Genomic DNA, 27,870 nt, shown 5'->3' on the forward strand with positions numbered 1-27,870 from the left:
ACAATATATAAAATAGCCTTTTATATATACATTTTATATATTGAACACTCGTTTGAAGTCGTTGAACATCTACAGTACATTCTAAAAAAGCACATTTCCACCAGAAAATTGCCAAATACTTTCTTGAACAGTACCTCTATTGATTAAAAACCTATACAGCAAACACAAATAATGTAAAAATATGTATGCTATCCTTAAAATAAATATAATTGCAGCAAAAGTAGGACTTTATCAAACAAACATTATTATTGTTTTAAAGTTCAGTTTATTGTTCACATAAATATCTTTCTAAATTAACATTATTGTCTAACACATTCTCTGACATTACATTCACTGCAACTGCCCTTTAGAGGGGATGTAAAAACCATAACATAATGACATATTACAAGGTGATGTGCCTCAACAAGTAAAGTCATAACATAATGGGACATTTGCAAATCATTAGCTAATGATTAATTAAAGCAGTTACATAGTACATAGCTCTGACCAGTTGTACACGAATACCATTATGTTATTAAGGAATTAATACAGGATGAAACATTAAATTAATAGCAATTAATATATTACTTAATCTATTAATCATATAGACTTTAATTAGTTGCTGATGCAGTAATCATTAATGGTTTAGTTCTTCATGAGTCATACATTAACACATGATTATCTGTGCATTAGTTAAAGACCTCACAATCTAATTTACTTTGTTAGCCCACATTACAGGTTTTAGGGTGAACAACTAATCCGTGTTAATACACAGAATTTTTTTTTTTGCCGTGGTAATCTTTAATTAAAATCTGAAAAGTAACTTCCGGTCTGGAATGGGGTTCCCTTTCCGATGACGACTGTGTGACGGCTTGGGTTTGAATATCCTTAACCACTCCCCTCCAACCGCTAGTCTGCTATGAGCGAGAGATGGAGAGGAGGAGCGCTTAAGTAAAACCCTGTCCTCTATTCAATATTCAGTTTCACTTGGAAATACGTCACAGCACTGAAATAAAAGCAGTTGCAACTTCCAGTTCACTGGGACTTTAAGCATGAATTAATGCATATTAGTGCACCCGTATCTTTAAAGTGTACCACATCATAATATGTATTATACACTGAACAAACTTTAAAATCATCCCATCCAAGGACAAAAATCAATTTATGAAACGTAAACAATAGACACAGTGGTATTTAATATTATACCACATAAAAAGTGTGACCTGTCAAAAAGGCTGAATTGTGCAGAAGTTGTGTGTAATAGCTCTCCAGTAAAGTTTAAATTACAGAAATTCCCAGCTTGTCACTCAAAAAGATTTGCAGAAGTGCTTAAAATCTCTCTCTCATATATTTTTAAATCAGTGCTATATGATATGAAGAGACATTTTATTAAACATTAAGGTGCTGGTCATGGTTTTGTTATGGCCAGGATGAACGGTGGTGCAGGTAGGAGTCCATTAGAGCTGTAGATGGGGCAGGCTTTAAATTTACAGGGCCAGTCTGTCCAGAGATAACGCACCGCAGTAATAGAAGCAGCTGGACACACTGGTGTAGATACTAAGACATAATTTAAGCCTCGTTTGATAATGGGAGCAGGCAACCATTTGTCATCTGATCCACACTTTTCATCCTCAGAGCAGCAGATCTACGGCAGAAAAAAAAATACAGTCAAGGTTAGTTCAACAGTAGCATTCTCATATTAAAGGTAGGGTAGGCAATTTCAGAGAGGCTAGCAATAGCAAGCTAGCTTTGAAAGCATAATGCTGCGTTCACACCAAACGCGAATAGAGCGTCAAAATCGTGTCTACCGCGTCTAGTTGGATGCTTGAACATTTTGAATCCATTCGCGCGTCCACAGCGAATTGGACGCGCGTATAAATTGAGCGTTTGAAGCGAAATAGACGCGCGTTCAAGGCGCTCCAGGAGAAATATGTCATAAAACATCACTCTACCTCTTTTCATTTTCATAAAAAATATATATTAAACATTAATAGCCACACAAATGTGGACCAGGCCACTCCTACATTATCTTCACTGCATGTATATTTAAATATCCTTAAAAAATAAAGTTATGAAACTTCTCTTTGCCCTCAGTCAAAACGATTTGGCAGACAACAAATTATAGATTCATGAGAGCAAAGATCGCCCGTTTGATCCACACAAGACAAACCACTACAGGACATCAGAGCCAGCGGCAAACGACAGAAGGACTAGCTGAGGAAAGGCTGCTCACGCTGGGGTTAATGAGCGATGAGTGCCCGGTGATCGCCTGGATCTCACAACTCCAAAAACACAAGATTATTTTTTTTTAATAGGCACTCTCTTTATAAATAAACCACAGATTTGAGCTTTAAACAACTACATTCTCACCTGAAAAAGTCTTAAAACTACATTTTGTGACACAATAGTAGTATTTTTTAATTATGCAGGGTTTCTCATCACTTCACCACGGGACAGCAGCGAGCAGGCTCCTGATTGGTTAACGCGGCACGAATTGACGGCGAAGTTCAGATTTTTCAACTCGGGCGTCAGAAGAGAATTCGCTTCAAACGCGTGAATGCACAAAAAGCACCACTCGCGCAAGACGCTCAATTCGCGTCCAATTTGCGTCATTCGTGTGAACTGGACGCGCGAATGAGGCGGAATCGCATCCATCGCGCTGCGCGAAACGCGTCTATTGCACCGCAGGACATCCTTAACATGGAAATCACTCGCGCCAGACACTCTATTAACGTTAGGTGTGAACACAGCAAAAGACCCCACCCTCCCTTCAGAGCTCTCTCTCCTAAGCCACGCCTCCAGTCTGCAAAACGTCACACATATTTAGAGTTTCTGCAGGTGAGCGCCCTCTGGCTTTCAGGGTTGTGTGGACAGCTCCAGGTAGAACGTCACGGGTTGCCATCTCTTAATTACTACATGATGTGAAAATAACATAAGCTTGTTGTTCTGGAGGAACTGTAAAGCGTTTGAAGCGAAATAGACACTGCATGTCTGTTATGCAAATACTTAGTTTGAGAGGCAGGTAGGACAGCCTATCATTGCATTCGACCGAATACACTGATAGGATAAAACATTTTTGGTCCTGAGACTTCCACAGAAGAAATATGTACATATTTTAATATTTAGACCACTTCTATTATTGATTGCTATCAGGATGTGAAGTGTTTCAATCAGTATAACAAAACGTGTTTAAAAAAAACATTGCCTACCCTACCTTTAAAGGGTTAGTTCACCTAAAAAAATTAAAACTAGCCCATGATTAACTCACACTCAAGCCATCCTAGGTGTATATGACATTCTTCTTTCAGACGAATACAATCGGAGTTATATTAAAAAATGTTCTTCATCCATCCATTATTAAAGTAATTCACACGGCTCTGGGAAAAATATCCATATTTAAACTTAAGTAAAAGTACTTTTGCAATGGAGTACTTTTACAATGGATGGATGCACTTTGTTGGGATTCAAATTTTGGGCTGCCATTCACTGCCATTATAAAGCTTGGATTAGCCACAACAACTACGATTGTATTCGTCTGAAAGAAGAATGTCATATACACCTAGGATGGCTTGAGGGTTAGTAAATCATGGGGAAATTTGAGCATTTTTGGGTGAACTATCCCTTTAAAACCAGCCCTTGTTTGAATTCATATTTCTTAAAATTACAGTTTTCTAATGAATATGTACTTAAATGTTTTTGAAGGTTATCTTACCTCAAAAAAAACACCATCAGTCTCATTAAGAATGGCATTGATATCCTGATTAAACACAATGCCAATGAAAGACTGTTTGAGGATGGCCTGAGTAGGGAAAGGTCCTTGGAAAGACACGTTCTTCTCCCCATAGGCGACAGCTCTTGCCCCGAGCACAAGTCTGAATGCCACATCCTGTTTATCCTGTGGGTGGATACTATTGAACCCCGCACCAAAAACAGGCAAATCAGCATGTTAGAGTCCAGCACTTTAATTACACTATTGGAATAACACTTTAACTACCAGTTTCTGCTCTTCCTCACCTGCCCCAGGGCGACTTTTCATCAGGTACATCGATAGCAACAGCCATAAAGGTGTTCTTCATGCGCGGATTAGGAGCAAAGCCATAGTCTGCTGTCTGATGCCAGCGTATTTCTCTGAACCCGTCGTGCTGATCGTTTTTGCGATATGTACTTAGCTAGAAATGAAATGGAAATGCAATTTAATTTCATGCTATGACACATAGGTCTTAAGATATTTTCCTTCCATTACTGAATATTTAAGCAAGTGCTGCTCACTGCAAAGCCAAATTACGTCCACCCATTGGCTCTGCAGTAGGAACCCTCTCTATTTAACGGTACCTGTACGAATCCAAATGGGAAGTCTACTGCAGTTTGGCCATCTGAGCCTTCATGGAAAGCCATCCTCCAGTCGTCAATCATGGCAGGGAAAGAGCAGTTGTATTTATCCCGGTTGTAGTCTGCATTAGTCTCACCTGAGAAAAAGAGCAAAGGTAAAAATAGCAAGTCTTTGCACATGTTATAATTGTTATAAAGGGCTATAATTCTGAAAAGAACTACCTTGATACCATATGGCTCCAGTTATGGTCATGTTGAGTAATGGATGTATCATGGCATTCCACAGCACTGAACTCCTCCATTCAGCAGAGATGTTCCCAAAGAGGTAACTTTGCATAGGCGGAGGACTATAAGGAACACTTCAGGTACAGACGTTGAGAATGTTAAATGAGAAGCAATTCAAGTCATTTATATTGTACTGTATTTGACAAACTATTCATTCAAACACATTTACTTATGAAGGTCAATGACGTACTGTACAAGAGTGTTCATAATAAAGAAAATAATATTTTAAAGTGCCCCATTAATGTTCATTACGTCCCTTTTATGCAGTGTGTAATAAAGCTGTTTGTGGATGTAAACCGTCTGCAAAGTAATAAAAGTGCACGATAAATAAAGTTATTGTCTCCCAAAAGAAAGAATCGACTCTGAATTGCCTATACGAGTCGTTTGTAATTCGAATCCCACTGCGTTATTGTAATGCCTATCTATGTTGTAAATTGTCCGCCCGTGAACAACTTGACCCGCCCTCAAACGTCATTTTACTGATTTACATTTTGATTCTCAAATCTCAGAGTTCAACGCAGGATTCGCAAAATGCTTGCTCTTGAAAGATGGGTTATTACTGTTTATTTGGACCAGCTGCTCCTCAGAATCACAACCTCTAAGTATGAATAATTATTGATGTATATAATACACAGTGGTTAAATTGGGCCGGGGCTCTCCGTGGCTCCGCCCCGGCACATAAGCCTGCTCGTTTGTGTCCTGATGTGCCTGTTTGCATATTCAACATATTTGTGTTTGATCTGTGTAAATTACAGAAATATAAGACTTGCTAGACCTACTTTTAGCTACCAAGCAACCTTTCCACAAGGATAGATTGATTTTATGTTTGTGACTTGTGCATACCTTGATGTGAAATGACGCAGAGTAGGCTGTGTGTGTGAGTGTGTTGTAGTAGTAAAGAGAGAGAATGGGAGAAGAAAGTTTGTGTGAGGTGGACCTGGTCACCACAGACTCAAATCTTCTCAGCTGTTGCTACTGTCATATGCTTCACTGTCTCTTCATGTTGCAAATTATGTTTGGCACATTGTATGGGTCACTATATCATAACAAGGTAATACAATGTGTAATCAAGTGATGACTGATTAACAGTAATGTAAATGCTAAATGCCCTAATACCTGTTGATACTACAACAATGCAAAGTATATGCTCTTAACCTTGCAGTTTTTCACATATTATGTAAGACTCAATTTCTCTATTTCTTTGCACAAAACTCTCCAGAAAGTGCCATTTGATTTTTTTTTTTTTCATACCCCAGACCGCCCTAGGGAGAGCCCCCTCACATAATAAATCAAAATTTAACCACTGAAAATACATATACAATACTTACTTTTGTGTTTTATATTGTGTAACTAGCTAACTCACGTTATTACTGTCTTACTGAAATACTTCTGCTAATCAGCTGTGGGCAAATATTACCTAAAACTGTCTATTAATGCAGATTGTCTGTCGTTCTTACTACTTTGAGTAAAGATAAAGGATGGATTTGTTTTGTTAACTTTAATGTTACATCAGTCTCGGCTAGCGTATGCACTGTTATGGATACAGTTCCCGCATGTGCACTGCAATAAATTAGAAATATACACATGGGTCTGTTGATGGACATACTTTTCGTATCACTGAGAAACGTTCTGCTCAAGTCGTCCTTGCGATGGAGGTTTGGATTGAATAACTAGTTCTTTCAATGTTTCATCATTGAACTCGCGCTTGGATTGATATGGTAAAATCGATGTAATCATTACTGTCTTTACAGTGTTTACGATCACTGAGGATTGAGGAAGCCTCCAGAGCTGAAGTTCAGTTAAGGTAATTAGGGATGCACGATATTGGATTTTTGCCGATATCCGATATGCCGATATTTTTCAACTCATTCTGGCCGATGCCGATTTCGATACCGATATATGTTTATTTTTTCCATTTGTTTGGAAACCACCATTTTGAGCAAAAAAAAAAGTTTTTTTTTTTCATTCTGGTTTCAGATCAGTTTCAGAGGTCTCCTTACTAAAAGGATACTTGTTAAAAATAAATTAATGTTAATAAAGTTCTTTTTTAAAATAACAGTATATTAAAAGCGCTGAAAATAACAATAATAAAGTCCGTAATTTTTCACCCCAGACAGATGCAGTTGTAACCTAAATATTTTATTTTTGGATTTAATGTTTGAACCTCGGATTCAGGAGGAACAGTGTGGTTTTCGTTCTGGTCGTGGAACACTGGACCAGCTCTATACCCTCTACAGGGTGCTGGAGGGTTCATGGGAGTTTGCCCAACCAGTCCACATTTGTTTTGTGGATTTGGAGAAGGCATTCGACTGTGTCCCTCGCGGCGTCCTGTGGAGGGTGCTGGGGGAATATGGGGTCCGGGGTCCTTTGCTTAGGGCTGTCCGGTCCCTGTATGACCGAAGCAGGAGTTTGGTCCGCATTGCCGGCAGTAAGTCAGACTTGTTCCCGGTGCATGTTGGACTCCGGCAGGGCTGCCCTTTGTCACCGGTTCTGTTCATAATTTTTATGGACAGAATTTCTAGGCGCAGCCAAGGGCCGGAGGGTGTCAGGTTTGGGGACCACACGGTTTCGTCTCTGCTCTTTGCGGATGACGGGTGCAGGGTGGCTGGGCGCTCCCTTAGAGATAGGGTGAGAAGCTCAGTCACTCGGGAGGAACTCGGAGTAGAGCCGCTGCTCCTCCACATCGAGAGGGGACAGCTGAGGTGGCTCGGGCATCTGTTCCGGATGCCTCCTGAACGTCTTCCCGGGAAGGTGTTTCGGGCATGTCCAACCGGGAGGAGGCCCCGGGGAAGACCAAGGACACGCTGGAGGGACTATGTCTCCCGGCTGGCCTTGGAACGCCTCGGTGTCCCCCCGAAAGAGCTAGAGGAAGTGTCTAGGGAGAGGGAAGTCTGGGCATCTCTGCTTAGACTGCTGCCCCCGCGACCCGGCCCCGGATAAGCGGAAGAAGATGGATGGATGGATGGATTTAATGTTTGTTCACATGAAGTGGGGGTGGCATGGGATCAGTTGATACTGTATTTAGCTTCAGATAAAAACATTCACAGTTATTTTAGTGCTCCTTGGATTATTTTTCATCATCCATTTCATAAAATTTTATTACAGATTAATAAACTGTATGTAAAAGTATTGAATTTACAAGTGTCATGCTTGTGCTTTGACATCATCACTGCTTTATTTATTCAGAAAAAGAAGTAACTTCTATTTATTTGTGTATTCTACTTTTCATTTTATTACTGTAACAACAGCGCCTCCACTAAATAGGCTATATATAATATTTTACCGGGCGGGCACTAGGACCTGGAGGAGCTTCAGCTGCTGTAGAGGCTGCTGCGTGCGCTACAGAGTGGGGAGACGCGATTGGGTTTGTTTTGGGCTAGTTTTGTTGTGAAAACCTGGCAATCCTGCGTTGATTCACAAATTCAAGGCAGCATTTAAAAACGGACAATATAAATCACCGTACATGCAATGCATTTGCTTGTTTTCACTTGAAGAATGAGCACACGGCTGACATGATCTTATCGCTATAGAAGTCCTTGCACATGTGAGTTATTGCAGGCGCATATCAACACGTTATCATATCGGCAAGGCATATCGGCATAATTTTTTCATATCGGCCGATGCCGATTTTTATATTTTAAGCGTTTATCGGCCGATTCCGATGTCGTGCCGATAATATCGTGCATCCCTAATGGTAATGAGCGTTTAGCTTCCGAAAAACACTGGGCTGTCTGGCCAATCAGAGCAGAGTAGACTTGTGGAAAGAAGGGATGTATGCTGCCTTCACATGCTATTGGAAATTTCCTAATTCCCACTTTAGAAGTCGTGATTACGGGCTTGTTGTATTCAAGTGCTTTGTTGTCGGAATGAACAGGAATCATGGAGGACACCAGGTTTATTCTTGCCTATTTATTGGGAAAATCTTATTAAAACCAACATCATATGTAGTGTCCCATGCACTGACAACCATATAAACATTCCAGATAGTCCACTTTCTGCCGATTCTGTAATTTCAGTCAAATGCAGGCTATTTTAGCTGTGTATCAAACATACAATACGCTTCAAATGATTACTCGTACATGTAAATATACACTACATTAATGTCAAGACAAGACGACCTAGCTGTTTTGGGGAAAAAACTAATAAAAATCACATCTGCCACAGCAATAGTTCTCCCCACCACCATGTTTAAAGTTTATGGCATGCCTATCTCAGGAATTTGGGTATCAAAATTATTTCCGATCTTCCCAGTGGTAAACACGACATCAAAGGGTGTTCATGAGCAATTTTTACCTAGGAAACTCGTATTTACGATAATTCCGATAGCATGTCAAGGCAGCATTAGAGAGGCTGATTCATCCATCGAGTTGTTTGAGAATCATTGAAAAACGTGGTGAAGTGTTTTTGACCGGCAATATATATATATATATATATATATATATATATATATATATATATATATATATATATATATTGTGACAAGTCTCCCGAGCTCTCGTCAGCGTCGCCCTGGAAACAAACAAGGATCACCTGCACGCACTCAGCACGGGCCGGACCATCACAGCTGCAGGCGATCACCACCCAGCATAAAGCACAGCACCACGGGACTCCAGTTTTAGCACAACACTCCATGCAAGGAAACGCTAACCTTTCTCTCTCTCTCTCTCTCACCCAGACAGCAGCCTGTGACGCTCCGGCCACACCGCCACACTGACGTCACTGCAAGTCTCACGGCACGGGAGAAGGAAGCACAGCGCACCAGCACCTTTGTCACTTTTAACGTTTGTTCACTTGTCCACAATAAAACCACCCTCCGGGGGCTTTTCATCAGCCGCAGTGTTGCGTGATTCTTCACCCTGCCACAGTGGTGGAGAATGCGGGCAAGAGTGTGAAGAATCACCAACCACCCCGGAACATTCACATTGTTTTTTTTTCTCTCTCTCACACATTCAACGAGGATCGGAAAAAAGGCGGCGCTCCTCTCCGTCATGGAAGACCTGCTCAAGTGTTTGACAGAAGTGAGTCTGCGTCAGCAGCAGATCGCCGAACACCTGACAGCTCGTCAAGAAAAGGTTGAAGAGGAATTCGCCGCTCTCCGCCTCGCCCCCGCTCAGCACGTTCCGCTTCCTGACCCCCGCGTCAGAGTCCCCCAGCTCCTGCCGAAATTAACCAGTTATGATGACGTCAAACTATTTCTACAACTATTCGAAACCACGGCTGTTCGGGAGAACTGGGACCGAAGTGAGTGGGCGCGGTTGCTGGGACCCCTGCTGACCGGTGAAGCACAGCGAGCCTATTTTTCCCTACCCACTGTGAGTGCTGATGATTATGATGAATTAAAAAGAGAAATCCTCGGACGCCTCGGGCTTTCGGCCATCTCGGCCATCTCGGCCGCCCAGCTGTTCCATGAGTGGGAGTTCAAGCCGCGTCGCCCAGCCCGTGCCCAGGCCGTCCCCAGGCCGCTGAGCTCACGCGGCTCGTACAACACTGGTTGCTTGAGGGAACCCCCACCGCGGGTCAGGTTGCGGAGCGGGTTACAGTGGACCGGATGCTCCGAGCTCTGAATGAAGAACCCGACTACCGTCGTCGAGCTCGTCGAGGCCATCGAGCTGGCGGAGGCGGCAATGCACCGCGAGCCCGGGGAGCGTACCCCGTGCACAGTACACAGGCCTGCGGCTCCCGGCCCCGTCGACGAACCAATGCCCACAGAGGAACCGGCCCCGCCGGTGCGCGCATGGTTGGCTGGCTGCAGCGTCCACCAGGATCCGCCCCGCGGAGCTCCGCGAGCAGAGGTGAGGATCAATGGTCGCCTGGCTCTGGCCCTCCTGGATTCCGGGAGCACTGTCAGCCTCGTTCAGGCCGCCGTCCTGCCACCGCAGAAGAACTCCAAGTCCCAGCTGCCTATCACCTGCGTGCATGGCGACACTCATCACGTTCCGGCCCGGCAAGTGACGATCTCCGCTGACCCCGGCACATGGCCGGTAGAGGTCGGCATTGTGAAGGATCTTCCTCTCCCTGTGCTCCTCGGACGAGACTGGCCGGGTTTCGAAGAGCTGCTTCGCGCCTCCACCCAGCCAGCCAACCAGGCCGGGAGCCGCCACCGCCAGCGCCGTCGTCGAAGGAAATCCACCCAGGCCGTTCTACTGGCGTCGGACAGCGGGAGAGATGGTGAGTCCCCCTCCCAAGCTTCTAACGTCTTCTTTGATGTCTTCCAACAGGTCCAGGGAGGGGGCTCATTCGCGAGGGCCCAGCTGGAAGATGATCGGCTCAAACACTGCTGGTCTCAGGTCCGGACAGTGGATGGTCAAGACCACCAGCCCGCACCCCATCCTCTCCCGCACTTCGTGGTGAAAAACGGCCTGTTGTACTGTGTCGCCCAGCGGAGGGGGGAGGTAAAAGAGCTGCTCGTGGTGCCAAAGCCGAAAGTGGAGATGATCATGGAGCTAGCCCACAGTCATCCGATGGCCGGCCACCTGGGACCCGCCAACACCGTCCAGCGCATCCGGGACCGTTTCCACTGGCCGGGCTTGGATGGAGATGTGAAGCGGTTCTGCCAAGCCTGTCCAACCTGCCAACGGACCGCACCACGAGCTCCTCCCCCCAGTCCACCCATCCCGCTCCCCATCATCGGGGTACCTTTCGAGCGAATTGGAATGGACCTGGTGGGGCCGTTGCCTAAGTCTGCCCGAGGACATGAACACATCCTGGTGATCGTCGATTACGCCACCCGGTATCCAGAGGCACTTCCCCTTCGTAAGGCAACGGCAAAGAACATCGCAAAGGAACTCTTCCTCCTCTGCACCCGAGTCGGCATCCCAGCAGAGATACTGACGGACCAAGGGACCCCCTTCATGTCCCGGCTAATGGCTGACCTCTGCCGGCTGCTGCAGGTAAAACAGCTCCGAACCACCGTCTACCATCCCCAGACAGACGGCCTTGTAGAGCGGTTTAATCAGACCCTGAAGCAGATGCTCCGGCGGGTGGCCGCAGTAGACAAGAGGGACTGGGATCTAATGCTCCCCTACGTCCTGTTTGAAGTCCGAGAAATTCCCCAAGCATCTACTGGTTTCACTCCGTTTGAGCTGCTCTTCGGCCGTCAGCCAAGGGGCCTGCTGGATGTGGCCCGCGAAGCCTGGGAGCAGCAGCAGCCGGCACCTCTCCGCTCGGCCATCGAGCATGTGAGGGAAATGCGTGAGCGGATCGAGAGGGTCATGCCGTTAGTCCGGGAACACCTCACGAAGGCGCAGCAGTCCCAACAGTGGCTGTACGACGGGGCGGATCAGCCACAGGAATTCCAGCCGGGCGACAGGGTCATGGTGTTGGTCCCCACCTCGGCATGCAAGTTCCTCGCGACATGGCAAGGTCCGTTCACTGTCGTCGAGCGAGTGAGACCGGTTAACTACCGATTGCGCCAGCCGGGTAGGCGGCGTGAAGAACAGTTGTACCATATCAACCTGTTGAAGAAGTGGGTGGGGACCCGGGACCAGCTGGCCACCCTGGCCTCTGTCGCATCCCCGGTGGTGGACGTCGGAGACCAGCTGTCCGCCGCCCAGAAGACGGAGCTGAACCATCTGGTCCGTCAGTTCTCTGATGTGTTCTCCCCACGTCCCGGGCAGACCAACGTCATCCAACACGACATCCGCACGCCACCCGGAGTCATCGTGAGGCAGCGGCCCTATTGGGTCCCCGAGGCTCGGAGACAAGCCATTGAGGATGAGATTGGTGAGATGCTCAAGTTAGGGGTAATCGAACCATCGCGCAGCGCCTGGTCCAACCCCATAGTCATGGTACCGAAGCCGGATACAATGACTTCCGCCGGCTCAACGAGGTCTCGGGAGTTCGATGGCTACCCGATGCCCCGTGTCGGCGAGCTGCTGGAACGTCTGGGGAGGGCCCAGTACATCTCGACACTTGACCTCACCGAAGGTTACTGGCAAGTTCCTCTGACAGACTCCGCCAAGGAGAAGACGGCCTTCTCTACACCCAGTGGGCATTGGCAATACCAGACCCTCCCCTTCGGCCTGCACGGGGCACCCGCTACATTCCAGAGGATGATGGACATCCTGCTTCATCCCCACCAAGCGTATGCGGCGGCCTACCTCGACGACGCGGTTATCCACTCCGAGACCTGGCAGGAACACCTGGCGCGGCTATGGAGGGTGCTCCTGGAATTCCGGCGGGCTGGACTGACCGCCAACCCCCGGAAATGCCATCTCGCCCTCGCCGAGGCTCAGTACCTGGGTTTCCGGGTGGGTAGAGGCCTGATACAGCCCCAGAAGAGGAAGATCGACGCCATCCTGTCGGTGCCCCGCCCGGAGACCAAGACCCAGGTACGAGCCTTTTTGGGGTTGGCGGGTTATTATCGCTGCTTTATCCCTAACTTCTCCACCTTAGCATTTCCCTTGACAGACCAGGAAGGGGCAGCCGGAGAAGGTAAAATGGGACAGCACCTTAGACGGGACCTTCCGGGACATCAAGACCGCCCTGACCACGGGCGCCCGACTTCAACTGCCCCTTCCTGCTGCAGACGGACGCCTCGGACACGGGCCTGGGGGCGGTCCTCTCCCAAGTCCAGGAGGGGGAGGAGCACCCCGTCACCTACATCACCTGTAAGCTGACCCCAGCCGAAACCAGGTATGCGGAGGTGGAGAAGGAAGCCCTGGCCATCAAGTGGGCAGTCCTGGAGCTCCGCTACTATCTGCTGGGACGCCACTTCACTCTGACGGATCACGCCCCGCTACAGTGGATGGCCCGCGCTAAGGACACCAACGCCAGAGTGACGCGGTGGTTCCTAGCGCTCCAGGACTTCCATTTCACGGTGGAACATGGGGCCGGGACGGCCAACTCCAACGCCGACGGACTCTCCAGGCTGTGGTCAGCTTACGCAGGTCTGTCAGGGCGCACTCCCCGCCCACCCCTGTGTTCCCCAAGTCTCCCGAGCTCTCGTCAGCGTCGCCCTGGAAACAAACAAGGATCACCTGCACGCACTCAGCACGGGCCGGACCGTCACAGCTACAGGCGATCACCACCCATAAAAAGCACAGCACCACGGGACTCCAGTTTGAGCACAACACTCCATGCAAGGAAACGCTAACCTTTCTCTCTCTCTCTCTCTCTCTCTCTCTCTCTCTCACCCAGACAGCAGCCTGTGACGCTCCGGCCACACCGCCACACTGACGTCACTGCAAGTCTCACGGCACGGGAGAAGGAAGTACAGCGCACCAGCACCTTTGTCACTTTTAACGTTTGTTCACTTGTCCACAATAAAACCACCCTCTGGGGGCTTTTCATCAGCCGCAGTGTTGCGTGATTCTTCACCCTGCCACAATATATATATATATATATTATCAAGTTTTGGGGGGAGCTTAAAGGTCCCATGGCATGATATTTTCATTTTATGAGGTATTTCAACATTAATATGAGTTCCCCTAGCCTGAATATTGTCCCCAAGTGGATAGAAATGTTGATCGGTGTAAAACCGAGTTCTGGCTGTCTTTCTCTGCCTTTGAGAAAATGACAGGCCAGACGAGCCAATCCTGAAGTCTCCTGGTTTGACGTCCAAGCAGGAACGGTTACCTCCCTTTCCTCCGCCCAGAGAATCTGGCACGCCCTTGCAAGCGCTCGAGAGATCATTACTTGTGAACGAGTGAACGCTGGCAGTTTCTCAGTGTTTGGATGTACAAATGAAAACAGAAGTCTTTCTTCAGTTCCTTCTGATCTGTGATCATTAATTTCTTATGTGTAGCTAATTATGTATTATTCGTGCACACACTGCGGCTTCTCTCCCGACAGAAAGGTGTTTTCTATCTTGTGAGTCAGTGTTTTTGTACGTCCTCGTCGCGTCTATCTGTTCTTAAATGTGCATACAGTCTTTTCTGCTCAACACCAGCAGAGTCACATCTGTAGAGATAAACCTCACACACGCCGAAGCTCGGCCTTCAACATCCCGACCCCCAGTACTGCATCTGGCCCACAGCGGAGGCACCAAACGCGGCGTGAGATTAAGCAGAAGGAGGGTAAGCGTGAGCATATCTGGGCTAGGCTAGCCAGCTTTCCCCACAATAAACTGGATTACATTCGATTACTGCTGTTGTGTCTTTGTTTGCGCTGTGTAACGTTACTCAATGCGCGTCACTGACGCTTTTCACATGATTGGAACATATCTAGAAATAATGCTATACTCAACACTTACTAACTCGTTCATCTCGCTGTAATGGTACATTGCATGTGTTACAAAGTTGGTAGAATAATGATGAAGACGGACTCGGCGTGACTGGTACTCGTGTTTATTCAGAACTCTCAGATACAAACACAATAAACTCGCGCTGACAGACAGCGCTCTCATAACTCAGTAGTTACTATAAATAACTTTGTTAGCAATCGCTCCGTCTCCGTGATGTCCGGTTCGCGAACAAATCATTCTTTTGAATCGGTTCTTTTTAGTGAACCGAACCAGTTCACCAAATCGGACTGAATCGTTCTAAACGGTTCGCGTCTCGAGTCAGCGCTGATCCATAATTTACTAAAGTTACTAACTTTCTGACATGAGTGACAGTCCCTCCGACTAGAAATAAACGAATAACCTGAAGTATATGCTAGTAACTACAACAGTTCACCCTGAACTGAGACATGCTGAGAGAACTGATGAGAAGTGAACACAGGTCCATCCGTCTCTGGCAGACTCGTGCCTGCTCGTGCCTCGTTAAACCACGCCCCCTCCGCTCATTTAAAATGCAAAGATGTCAGGCAATCACAACAGTGGGCGTTTTTACTGAAGTCTCACAGCAGACACGCCTCTTGAAGCAGGGCATTCAGCCACAGGGCAAACAGCAGTATAGAAAAAATGCCTTTTATTTCTAAATTATGACATTTTAATGATGTAAAAATCATACTAACAATATAAGTACACCTCAGGAAACACTATAAAATAATAGAAAAATGCCATGCCATGGGACCTTTAAACCTGAACTGAACTCACCTTACACAGGTGAAATATTCTAATATTTGTATATACTAACTGGCCTATACACAGTCATGAGTGTTATTTTGTATTTCCGTTCCTTTCCTGTTTTGATTTTTTTCTGAGAGTTTTGTTAAAATATTTTTGTAACATTGTACATTTATATTTGTGTAATCTTTTGTGACATATACATCATCAAGAACATTATAAATCTTTACTGTCACTTTTGATCAATCTAATAAAATAAAAAAAACAATCCAAATGAATTTTATTAAAAACAGGATGTGCTAATATTATACCTGGTCAATGATCTCTTCAATCCACACTTGTCAAGTGCCCTCGGGGATGACCAGGCTTCCACAGGTGTGCCTCCCCAACACGTCTCTACAAGTCCGATGGGATACTTCAGTGTCTCATAGAGATAGCGACCAAAGAGCCAGCAAACTGCAGAGAAATGGCCGAAATTCTTTCCACCAAGCAATTCTTGAAAAGACAAGAAGAACAGCTGCTTATCTCTCTCTTCAGGGAAAGGTAGAGTTTAATGCATGCCTTTTGCTAACAAGTTTTCATTTTCATCAAGGAAACAAAAAGCAGGCATTCTTGAAGGGTTAGAAATGAAAAAAAAAAAAATCAAAAATCAAAATTCTGACCCCTCCATAGACAACAATTTCAATTACCACTTTCAAGGCCCAGAAAGGTTGTAAAGGGGGTGAATTCTGGAGTCCACTGCCGTTTCAATGTATATGTTTTGAGTGATTATAATAAAGGTATTAATCATTATTTATCCTTCTATATATTAAATTATTTGAATTACTTCTTCAAGCTTATGAGGTCTTTACCTTTTACTTAGTTATAGAATGATATGTTGCTTTTACTTATATTTTATTTCATATTTATAAGCTTTTATTTTTCTTTGCATCTTCCATCACTAGAGAATAATAGTGAATATAGTCTGTACCTCTTACTGAGAGAAAGAACATGCTATCAGGATGTTTTGGTAAAGTTTCTGGTCAGAGCTGGAGCTTGACCAACTCCAACCTTGAAAAAGCTGTGTATCTGTGTATGTGCACTAGTATTCTTCGTTACAGATCAGTGGTGTATCACTGGTATTCTGCTTGAGACCTGCCGGCGCCTATGCATGACCTGGAAGGTCACAACGTGCCTAAATCCGGGGTCCAAGCGTCAACAGTTGATCAATGGAGACATGTTTCTGCCTATCAGTCCATGTGTGGAAATGTACTATGATTATCCATTTTCTCTTAGCAAATCAGAATCATTTAACCTGAAGTAATGAGGTAGCTAGACCTTGAAAAGAGTATAATTGTGGTGGAAAATTGTATGTACTGGAGCGCGGCCTACGAACTCCTTGTGAGACCTGAAGCTGGCTTCTGCTGATGATGAAACGGCAAACTATTCTTCAGTAAATTTTTCTTTAATTAATCGCACTTCTGACTCCTAGTCTGAATCCAAAATTGCCTCCTAAACCTTCATTCACTATTCCCTACTTTAGTCCACTTGAAGGAATGAATGAAAACGAGTGCATGAAGTCGGACAGCCATTGAGTGTGGGATGTGCAATGTGGGATTGAATGAGTGCACTCAATAATGTCCACTATGGTTTTGGACACCACTACAAATGGCTGTCCCCTCAAATAGTGCCCTATTTGAGTGTATAGGGGGAGATTTCAGATTCAGCCCTAGTCTTCATTCTTCCCCCAACAGCAGTAAAGACATCCAGTGGTTCAACCCTAATGTTTTGAAGCAACGAGAATACTTTTTGTGTGCAAAAAAACTCAACAAAAATAACGACTTTATTCAACAATTTCTTCTCTTCTGTGTCAGCCTCCTACGTTGTTTATATTGTAACCGCAGTGCGGCGCTCCCGGGTTCTATGTCAGAACGCCGGCTCTGTACTGACTCTGTAGTCACATGAACCATTTTTTCAATGTCTTTACTACCTTTCTGGGCCTTGAAAATGGTAATTAAATTGCTGTCTATGAAGGGGTCAGAGAGCTCTCGGATTTCATCAAAAATATCTCAATTTGTGTTTTCCGAAGATGAACAAAAGTCTTTTTGTCGCTTGGAACGACATGAGGGTGAGTTATTAAAGGTGGGGTAAGTGTTTTCTAGTAAGCAATGTTGATTTCAAATCACCAAAACAAACACGCCCCTATTTTGATAGCTCCGCCTCACACATACATAACCCAGGCAACGACTATGGCGGAATCTGCTGTGCCAGCCGGCCGAGGGTATGATGTCATCAACAAGTGAAAGCAATTAGATTAGATTAGATTAGATTAGATTCAACTTTATTGTCATTACACAAGTACAAGTACAAGGCAACGAAATGCAGTTTAGGTCTAACCAGAAGTGCAATAGCAGCAAGTGCAGGATATACAACGTTTGCATAAGTGCAGGACATGGATATGTACTGAATATATATAAATATATCTATAAATAGAGAGATGGTTATTACTATAAACAGAATTTACAGTTGAATATGTACAGTGAATAATATACAGATGGTTATTACGATAAACAGAATTTTACAGATAGAGGTATACAATGATATGTTAGGCTAAAATGAGGAATATGGCAGTGGATTAAGGTAGTGCAATAAATTATGGACAGAAGCTATCCGAAAAAAAGTGTAAAAGTGCAGTGGAAAGTGATTGCATATTACAGTTAGAAGTACGGTGCAAAATACAAATGTAAACAGTTGGTACTGTAAATAACAGTCGGCAGTGCAAATGAGCATAATCCAGTTACGGTGTGGTAGTGCAAAATGCATAAGTAAACAGTTGTTACTGTAATAAACAGTCGGTAGTGCAAATAACAAAGTGAAGGCGGATGTGAGGTAGGAGAGTTATCAGTATATGAGGGAAGCGGATCAGCGGGGGTTTGAGTTCAGTAAAGAGACAGCTCTGGGGAAAAACTGTTCTTTAGTCTGCTGGTCCTGGTCCGGTGGATCCTGAAACGCCTGCCGGAGGGCAGGAGAGAAAACAGTCTGTGGGCTGGGTGAGAGGAGTCCTTGAGGATGCTGCGAGCTCGATGCAGACAGCGTTTCCTCTGGATGTGCTCGATGGCAGGTAGTGGAGTCCCTGTGATGCGCTGGGCAGTTTTCACCACCCGCTGCAGTGCCTTGCGCTCCGCAACAGAGCAGCTCCCATACCACACTGCCACACAGTTGGTCAGGATGCTTTCTATTGCGCAGCGATAGAAGTTCACCAGGATAGCTGCGGAGAGCTGATTCTTCCTCAGTGTCCTCAGGAAGAAGAGGCGCTGGTGAGCCTTCTTGACCAGGCTGGAGGTGTTGGTCGTCCACGACATGTCCGCCGAGATGTGGATCCCCAGGAACTTGAAACTGGAGACACGCTCAACAGCCATTCCATTGATGTGGATGGTGTCGTGTGTGCCTCTTGACTCCTTCCTGAAGTCCACGATGAGCTCCTTCGTTTTGGTGGTGTTGAGGAGCAGGTTATTTTCGGTGCACCATGTGGCCAGGTGCTGGATCTCCTCCCTATAGGCAGTCTCATCGTTGTTGCTGATGACACCAATCACGCAGTGTCGTCCGCAAACTTGACGATGGAATTAGATCCATACACAGGCTTGCAGTCGGCGGTGAAGAGGGAGTAGAGAAACGGGCTTAGCACACAGCCCTGTGGTACACCAGCGTTAAGAGTGATGGATGTGGAGCAGGTGAATCCTGAACGAACATTCTGGGGTCTGTCAGTTAGGAAGTCCAAAATCCAGTTGCACATTGAGGTATTGATGCCCAGGTCTCCAAGTTTGGCTATTAACTTGGTTGGGATGACAGTGTTGAATGCTGAGCTGAAGTCAACAAACAGCATACGTGCGTAAGTGTTTTTATTGTCCAGGTGAGTGAGCACAGAGTGCAGTGCCATGGAAACGGCATCCTCTGTACTCCTATTGCTGCGGTAGGCAAACTGGTGTGAGTCCAATGTGGATGGTAGAGAGTCTTTTAGGTGTTCCAGGACCAGCCGCTCAAAGCACTTCATGACGATGGGTGTGAGTGCTACAGGGCGGTAGTCATTAGGGCACCTCGGGCTAGAGTGTTTTGGCACTGGCACAATGGAAGTGCGTTTAAAGCATGAAGGTACAGCTGCTTGGGCAAAAGACAGGTTGAAAATGTCTGTAAAAACCTCAGCGAGCTGCTCCGCACATGCCCTGAGAACACGACCAGGGATGTTGTCTGGTCCAGCAGCCTTGTGCGCGCTGATCCGGCTCAGTGACTTGCAGACATCTGTGGTGGAGAGTGTGATTGGTGGGTCAGCTGAGGGTTAGAGCTTGGTGGCAGTTTCTCTGTTGTCTCTTTCAAAGCGAGCATAAAAGTGATTTAGCTCGTTCAGGAAGTTGACATCAGTGGCTGCGGGGGTGGAGTGGGTGGGTTTGTAGTCACTGATGGCCTGAACCCTCTATCTTTAGCTTGTAGCAGTGCTTGGCCTTTTTGATCCCCCTCTTCAGGTTTGCTCTGGATGTACTGTAGGCTTGTGCATCTCCTGATCTGAAGGCAGTATTGCGTGACTTCAGCAGGAGTCGCACTTCCCTGTTCATCCATGGCTTCTGATTTGGGTATGTGGTGATCTGTTTCTGGGTTGTAACACTGTCAATGGTGGTATTGATATGATCCAATACAGAGGAGGTGTAGAAGTCAATGTCCGTGTGAGCGCCACTGGTGGCTTGAGAAGCAAACACACTCCAGTCTGTGTGTAGAAACCTTTCCTGGAGTGTGGAATCAACCCCCGCAGGCCACACCTTGATGGTCTTCACTGATGGCTTCACACGGTTGATGAGGGGTGCATATTTGGGGATGAGGAACAAAGAAAGGTGATCTGACTGTCCCAGGTGGGGGAGGGGTGTCGCAACGTAAGCGCCAGCCATGTTTGTGTAAACATGGTCTAAGGTTTTGTTTCCTCTGGTGTGGCAGGAAACATGCTGGTGAACGACAATACGATCGCAAATGGACAAGCAAGCGAACATGACACACGAGCATATTCAAGCAAAAGTCAGGGTTCTGTGAAACAAAACAAAATCAATGTTACTCGCCTATCGAGAAGAAATAAAGCAACCTCTGCCTTCGCTCCTTGAGTTCTCTTCAGTGTTGGAAAGCTGATCCGATATTTACACGGGTCCCACTTCTTGCCTGATCGTAAGCCTTCTTTTGTTCCACAGACATCTTCCACATGTGTTTTTTATCCACCATCTCTCTCTTTCTGTCGTTGCTCGGCTAATGTCCATCTTATGTCGTGTCTTTTGAATAATGACGTGCACTGAGCGCTCACTTCTCCCCTACGTAGACACGCCCCTTACTGCTGATTGGCTATATGTTTGTTTTGGTACTCGGCCCGAGAGACTTTTCTAAAGCATTTTTGAAATGCCACTTACCCCACCTTTAATGACAGAATTTTCATTTTTTGGTTGAACTAACCCTTTAAGATAAAACAGGAATGCAACAAATCATTATAGCTTGTTTCCATACGACCGTATGAGTCACACCTGCTGTTGGTCGGGACCAAGGAACTTCCACTCCTGCGAGATCAATTAGTTCCTCTTCGCTCTTCTCCAAGGCAGCCTGGAAGATCCTCACATTAGGAAACTTAGATGCCATGGCCAGCTCCTCTGTTGCATTGATCCCCTTTTGAAGAACAAGAGACATTTTTTGGGTTAACCACATCTGAAAGATGTCAACTTTAAGAGTTTAGAGAAATGTACTCACTTGAAGAACAGTGAATGCCATGTTACTTTGTCCACTACATAACCAGATGTCCCCAAAGAGCACATCTGTGAGCGTGATTGAGCTGTTAGTTGTATTCTGAGATACAGTCAAGTTGTAGGGACCACCGGCCTCCACAGGACTGAGAGTTGTGCGCCAAATACCTGTGAGACAATCCACTGTCATTGTTCTGAATTATTCCAAACAGATTAAATTTTCTCCTTTTGTGTTTCTCAGAAGAAAGTCAAGTCATACAGCCCCCGGGGCGACCCATTATCTCGGGTAATGGTACACTTACTGAACCAGCGTCGAAGTTAGTCTAGGTAATGTTGGGTCCCAATATTTAATTACCATGGATGTTGTCCTTGTATACCAACATTGACCATGAGGAGGGTCTACACGCCTTGAAACACTTTATTTCTGATAGAAAAGACATCAGACCTCCTTCTCACTTCATTGTACAACTCACTGAGTTCATTATTCACAACAATGTTTTCGTGTTTACTGACAAGCTGTACAAACAGAAAATTGGTCTTCCAATGGGCTGTTGTTTCTCACCCAATTATGCTTGCCTATATTTGGGGTTATGGGAGAAGTTGCATGTCCTTAACTCAGTTAATCCGTTCTATCATTGCATAACATGGTATGGTCGCTACATTGATCATTTATTATTTATTTTTAAGGGTACTGAGACTCAGGTACTGGAGCTTCACCAATACCTTAATTCCATCAATAGGAATATTAAATTGTCCATAGAATACTCCAAAAACAGCATTGATTTTTTTTAGACCAAACCATCTCCATTGATTCAGAAGGGAAGTTACACACCACGAGAAAGAAGACCTCCAGAAACACCATTCTTAGGGCTGACTCTTTTCATCCTCCACACCTCATTGATAATGTGCCATTTGGCCAATTCCAGCGGTTACGCCGCATTTGTGATGATAATGTTGATTTTGAAAAACAGGCAGATAATGTCAGAACGTTTTATTAAAAGAGCCTACAAACCAGATATCGTCGCTCATGCAGAGCCCAATCCTTGAACCGTTCTGATACCTTGATTAAGAAGGGACGCAAGAGGGATATTCAATACCGCCCCTTTTTTATCACACAATATAGCATGGAGGCTAGACAGATAAAACAGATAATTCAGGACAACTGGGCCATTATTAATTCTGACCCTGCCCTCCAATAGGTCTTTCCTCAACCTCCTTTGGTTTCTTACAGAAGGGCCCGACTCTTCGTGATAAGTTGGTACATAGCTATCTTCCCCCTGAGAAGAAGGAAAGTTGGCTTAAGAGACCAATTGGGTTATACTGTTGCATGAACTGCCCCCATTGTAGTAGCGTCATCCCCTCGAAAACCTTTGTGGATTTCAAATCTAACAAAACATTCAAGATAAAAGATTTCATAAACTGTAACACCACATTTGTCATTTACCGCTTATCTTGCCCATGTAAGGATGTGTTTTATGTAGGTCGTCCTAAAAGACGTCTGCGTGATCGATTGGCGGAGCATAAGTATGCTATTCGTACCAGTAATCCTGACTATCAGATGGCCCAACACTTTTTACATATGCACAATAAGAACGATTCCCTACTAAAAATAGAGGTTTTGGAGCATGTGAGACCTTTGGATAGAGGAGGTGATAGGATCCGCAGACTCAACCAGCGCAAGTCATTTTGAATCCATCAGCTGGATGCGCTTCGTTATCCAGGTCTGAACGAGGACATAGAGTTCAAGTGTTTTTTATGATGTGTTTTCAATGTCCTTATGATGGTCATGCCTTGGCTTGTACTTCTTGCCTTGATTTTCTCTGTCTTTGTTTTTTGTTTGATTTTTTTCTCTAATATGCGATACTTGCTTTGTTTTCCTCTCTAGGTAGCCTACGTTGAAGGAGAGTCTTTTCTCTGTATTGTTTTTGTTTTTTTTGTTTACTTTTTTCTTTGCTCGTTATGTTGGTTTCCCCAATCCTGTAGACCTGATTGCCTCATTGGGTTAATTGATTGTATTAGGCCTTATTAGGCTAATTGAATGCTTTCGGACTATGGGTGGGGCTCAACTTATAAGTTGGTGTCATTCTCATTCTTTGTGTTGCTTTGCCCTGAAGAAGACCATTTGTTGGTTGAAACATGTTGGCTCTTGTATTTAAAAAAAAATGACTTAAGCCATACCAAATCAAGGCTTTTTAATTCATTCCTTCTCCACTTTTTACGTCTGACTGAGTGCCTGGGACCTGCCTTTTTTGTGTCAAGTCATACAGGATTGAAATGACAAGAGTAATTTTTACATGTTTAACTGATACTCACCATTGATAACAGTAGCAGAGTGTGCAGACTCTTTGTGTGATCCAGACAGTGACACCACAACTTTGGCTCCTGTCTGTCCAAATCCCCACAGGACTGCTTTGGCTGGTGCCTTCTGCAGAACCATGTGATCCCCATAACTAGAAGAGAACCGAAACACTTCTGCTGGCGCTGGGAATACAAAGAAATGAACATAAGCTTTTAAATTATGGTAAGATTGCATTGTAGTAAAGGGGAAGTCCAACTACATGAATCAATTCTGCAAACAGTTTATTTTAAAGAATTTGGGTGTTTCTGGCAGCGTCTCAGTAAGGCTGAAACCCTATCAAAGGTTGTATCAGTTTGAAGTATCCCTGGAAGGTGGCCATTGTTTTGCATCCTTATTTCCGCATATTTTGAAGGATGCATCAAGTGTATCATCAGTGTAAATAACCCGCCGTGTTGACGGAGCCTATTTACACTAAATCCGCCCACTGACTTCTGGTTGGGCCAGACAAAATTACAGAAGATACTGGATTGTCAACAGTAGCAATAGTGTAGGGGTAAGGCGTGTGGCACAAACATTTGATGCAAATCAACCAGAGTTCAAATCAGCCTTTTTGCCCAAAAAACTCCACTCCCTTTCCCCATTGCATATCTGATCGGAAAGGCATTTATTTTCAATATTTGAAGTGGAAAAAAGTGTCTAACGTGTGTTTAATAATAAAGTGTTTATGTAGGGAGGGCTTGTCCCAATAAGGCGGCATTAATTTAATAATTTTAATAAATATAATAATTTACACTGTTATTATTGCATACCATTTAATGTACACTCACCTAAAGGATTATTAGGAACACCTGTTCAATTTCTCATTAATGCAATTATCTAATCAACCAATCACATGGCAGTTGCTTCAATGCATTTAGGGGTGTGGTCCTGGTCAAGACAATCTCCTGAACTCCAAACTGAATGTCAGAATGGGAAAGAAAGGTGATTTAAGCAATTTTGAGCGTGGCATGGTTGTTGGTGCCAGACGGGCCGGTCTGAGTATTTCACAATCTGCTCAGTTACTGGGATTTTCACGCACAACCATTTCTAGGGTTTACAAAGAATGGTGTGAAAAGGGAAAAACATCCAGTATGTGGCAGTCCTGTGGGAAAAAATGCCTTGTTGATGCTAGAGGTCAGAGGAGAATGGGCCGACTGATTCAAGCTGATAGAAGAGCAACTTTGACTGAAATAACCACTCGTTACAACCGAGGTATGCAGCAAAGCATTTGTGAAGCCACAACACGCACAACCTTGAGGCGGATGGGCTACAACAGCAGAAGACCCCACCGGGTCCCACTCATCTCCACTACAAATAGGAAAAAGAGGCTACAATTTGCACGAGCTCACCAAAATTGGACAGTTGAAGACTGGAAAAATGTTGCCTGGTCTGATGAGTCTCGATTTCTGTTGAGACATTCAGATGGTAGAGTCAGAATTTGGCGTAAACAGAATGAGAACATGGATCCATCATGCCTTGTTACCACTGTGCAGGCTGCTTGTGGTGGTGTAATGGTGTGGGGGATGTTTTCTAGGCACACTTTAGGCCCCTTAGTGCCAATTGGGCATCGTTTAAAAATGCCACGGCCTACCTAAGCATTGTTTCTGACCATGTCCATCCCTTTATGACCACCATGTACCCATCCTCTGATGGCTACTTCCAGCAGGATAATGCACCATGTCACAAAGCTCGAATCATTTCAAATTGGTTTCTTGAACATGACAATGAGTTCACTGTACAAAAATGGCCCCCACAGTCACCAGATCTCAACCCAATAGAGCATCTTTGGGATGTGGTGGAACGGGAGCTTCGTGCCATGGATGTGCATCCCACAAATCTCCATCAACTGCAAGATGCTATCCTCACAATATTGGCCAACATTTCTAAAGAATGCTTTCAGCACCTTGTTGAATCAATGCCACGTAGAATTAAGGCAGTTCTGAAGGCGAAAGGGGGTCAAACACAGTATTAGTATGGTGTTCCTAATAATCCCTTAGGTGAGTGTACAATAACACTGAAGGTGTTCCTATCCATCTGCCACTATTTATAAATAGCATCTAACTGCTATTTACACTTATTGCAAAGAAAATACTGCCTTTTATACATAGTGTAAATAAAATCTATTGCTATTTGCATATATTGCAAATAGCCACTGCCGTGTATCAGTCACATCACCCAATGACCCACAATCCTTTGCACACATTAAAATTCACACACTGAGCTTGTCCAATTTTATTATGAAATGCAAAACAAATTTTATTTTAAATGTTTCAGAAGATGAAGGTATGTTGTTAAATAGCCACATAATTATAAACTGCCCATGACACAAACGTTTGTCATTCACGGTTTTGCATTAATATGATTTTTTTGTTCCACAATAAGTTTTTAATATTATTATTGGAGTTGGAAACCTTTATGCCAGTCATGCGGGCGTATGCCCTTCAAGCGGAGTTGGAAATATCGTAATTACGAGTTCTGAGCACGTGAATGACAAAGCAAACGCATTTACAAATAGGAAACTCGAAATTCTGAGTTGTGACATTGGAAAGGGCATGTCAACTTAAAACATTGCTGAAACACAGCTCTATAGTGAAGAGAATATATATATATCTAAAGATAAGTGAAAACAAATCTGTAGTGAATTATAATCAAGGAATGATGATGCAAGTTATTTAAATGTACATGCTGTATTTCAATCATTTTTAGATGTAGTTATTTGGGCTTATTTTTCACAATATGTGACCCTGGACCACAAAACCAGTCATAAGTCTCACGGGTATATTTGAGGCAATAGCCAACAATACATTGTATGGGTCAAAATAATAGATTTTTCTTTTATGCCAAATATAATTAAGATATTATATTATAAAGATCATGTTCCATTAAGATATTTTGTAAATGTCCTACCATAAATATATATAAAAAATTATTATTAGTAGTAATATGCGTTGCCAAGAACTTCATTTGGACAAATTTAAAGGCGATTTTCTCAATATTTCGATTTTTTTGCACCCTCAGATTCCAGATTTTCAAATAATAGTTTTATCTCGGCCAAATATTGTCATATCCTAACAAATAATACATCAATGGAACGCTTATTTATTCAGCTTTCATGTGATATATCAGTTTCATATATAGGCTAAGTATTGTCTTGTTTAGACTATACGTTTAATTCTGAGGAAGAATCGGGGCTAGAAGTGCTAATACGTCATTACTGCCACTGCCATTCTCGCGTCGAGTCGCGTGACACATCACATGCATGCGGTAAACACGACCCATAAAGTTCACTGTAAGCACACATTGCTGTTTATTACGCCGTTTTGCTAATGCTTGCAAATTGACACATCACATGCATGCGGTAAACACGACCCGATAAAGTCCATATGTAAGCACACATTGCTGTTTATTACGCGTTTTTGCTAATGCTTGTCAAATCAGGACGTTTTATTTTTTTTAGCTTGCTGTTAAAATAAGTTACTTTGCGCACCTCAATCAAATTATTGGATGACTCTGATCATAAACATGAACTCTAAATGTTTATAACCGACTCGCTTTTGGGCTCGTTGCGCCCGATTCGTGAACAAAACGTCTGGTTTTGTGGTCCGGTTCATCATTCACTGAAAAGTCCCGAATCGTTCACTAACAATGCATTGTCATATTGCACTTTCAGATTATCTGGATTTCACATAATGTAAAAGTGCAAGAAATGTTTACGTTTAACTACTTTCTGTTTGCGTTCGAGGTCAATAACACCATTTGTACAGCGTTACACAGCATATCCACACGTGCATGTCAAAACATAACGCATTGCATGACACGCTAAAACAAATCATAAATTATCTAAATATTGCCGTGACTCACCTGCAGAGAAAACACTGGCAAATGCGCTCAAGACGAGGAAAGCCAACGCGATCAACATCTTCTCTGAATGATTCAAAACAAGGAAGTGCGTGAATACACTGCAGTGCTGTCTATAAGCGGACGTTTTTTTTTTCTTTTCCTCAAACTATGGTGCCAAACCGGTACTTCAACGTTTGACGTAACTCACTAGTTTTATCATATATTGTTATATAAATTTTTTTTTTAACCATTGTCCTCTTTATATGGTAGCCTAGCCTATAACTTAAGTGACATGCGGTTTTTATTTCTTTTTTTATGTAGCCTACTGTATATAAAAAATGTTTTGTCCAGGTTAAGTATTAATGCAAGTGAACAAGCATGTAAAAGAAAAACAAAAGGACTTGTGAATA

General features: G+C 44.2%; 1 protein-coding gene across 3 annotated transcripts; it reads right to left on the reverse strand.

Annotated features, from left to right (window-relative positions):
* LOC307131963 (sialate O-acetylesterase-like) lies at nucleotides 1-27,633 on the reverse strand. 3 transcript variants are annotated; one of them, XM_079826096.1, is made up of 11 exons: nucleotides 27,482-27,627; nucleotides 24,970-25,026; nucleotides 23,596-23,763; nucleotides 21,290-21,450; nucleotides 21,070-21,208; nucleotides 15,853-16,036; nucleotides 4,531-4,667; nucleotides 4,312-4,445; nucleotides 3,994-4,148; nucleotides 3,692-3,887; nucleotides 8-1,624 (listed from the first exon to the last, which is right to left on the reverse strand). In XM_079826096.1, the coding sequence occupies exons 1-11, from the start codon at nucleotides 27,537-27,539 to the stop codon at nucleotides 1,388-1,390; spliced, it is 1,626 nt and encodes a 541-aa protein (XP_079682222.1). In that variant the 5' UTR covers nucleotides 27,540-27,627; the 3' UTR covers nucleotides 8-1,387. The 3 variants fall into 3 exon arrangements, with proteins under 3 accessions (XP_079682224.1, XP_079682222.1, XP_079682223.1); XM_079826098.1 differs by lacking the exon at nucleotides 24,970-25,026 and having other exon boundaries at nucleotides 1-1,624; nucleotides 27,482-27,633; XM_079826097.1 differs by lacking the exon at nucleotides 24,970-25,026 and having other exon boundaries at nucleotides 23,596-23,790.
* Nucleotides 27,634-27,870: the final 237 nt, after the last annotated feature.

Source organism: Gobio gobio (genome assembly GCF_949357685.1).
Source record: "Gobio gobio genome assembly, chromosome: 9".
Taxonomy (NCBI): Eukaryota; Metazoa; Chordata; class Actinopteri; order Cypriniformes; family Gobionidae; genus Gobio; species Gobio gobio.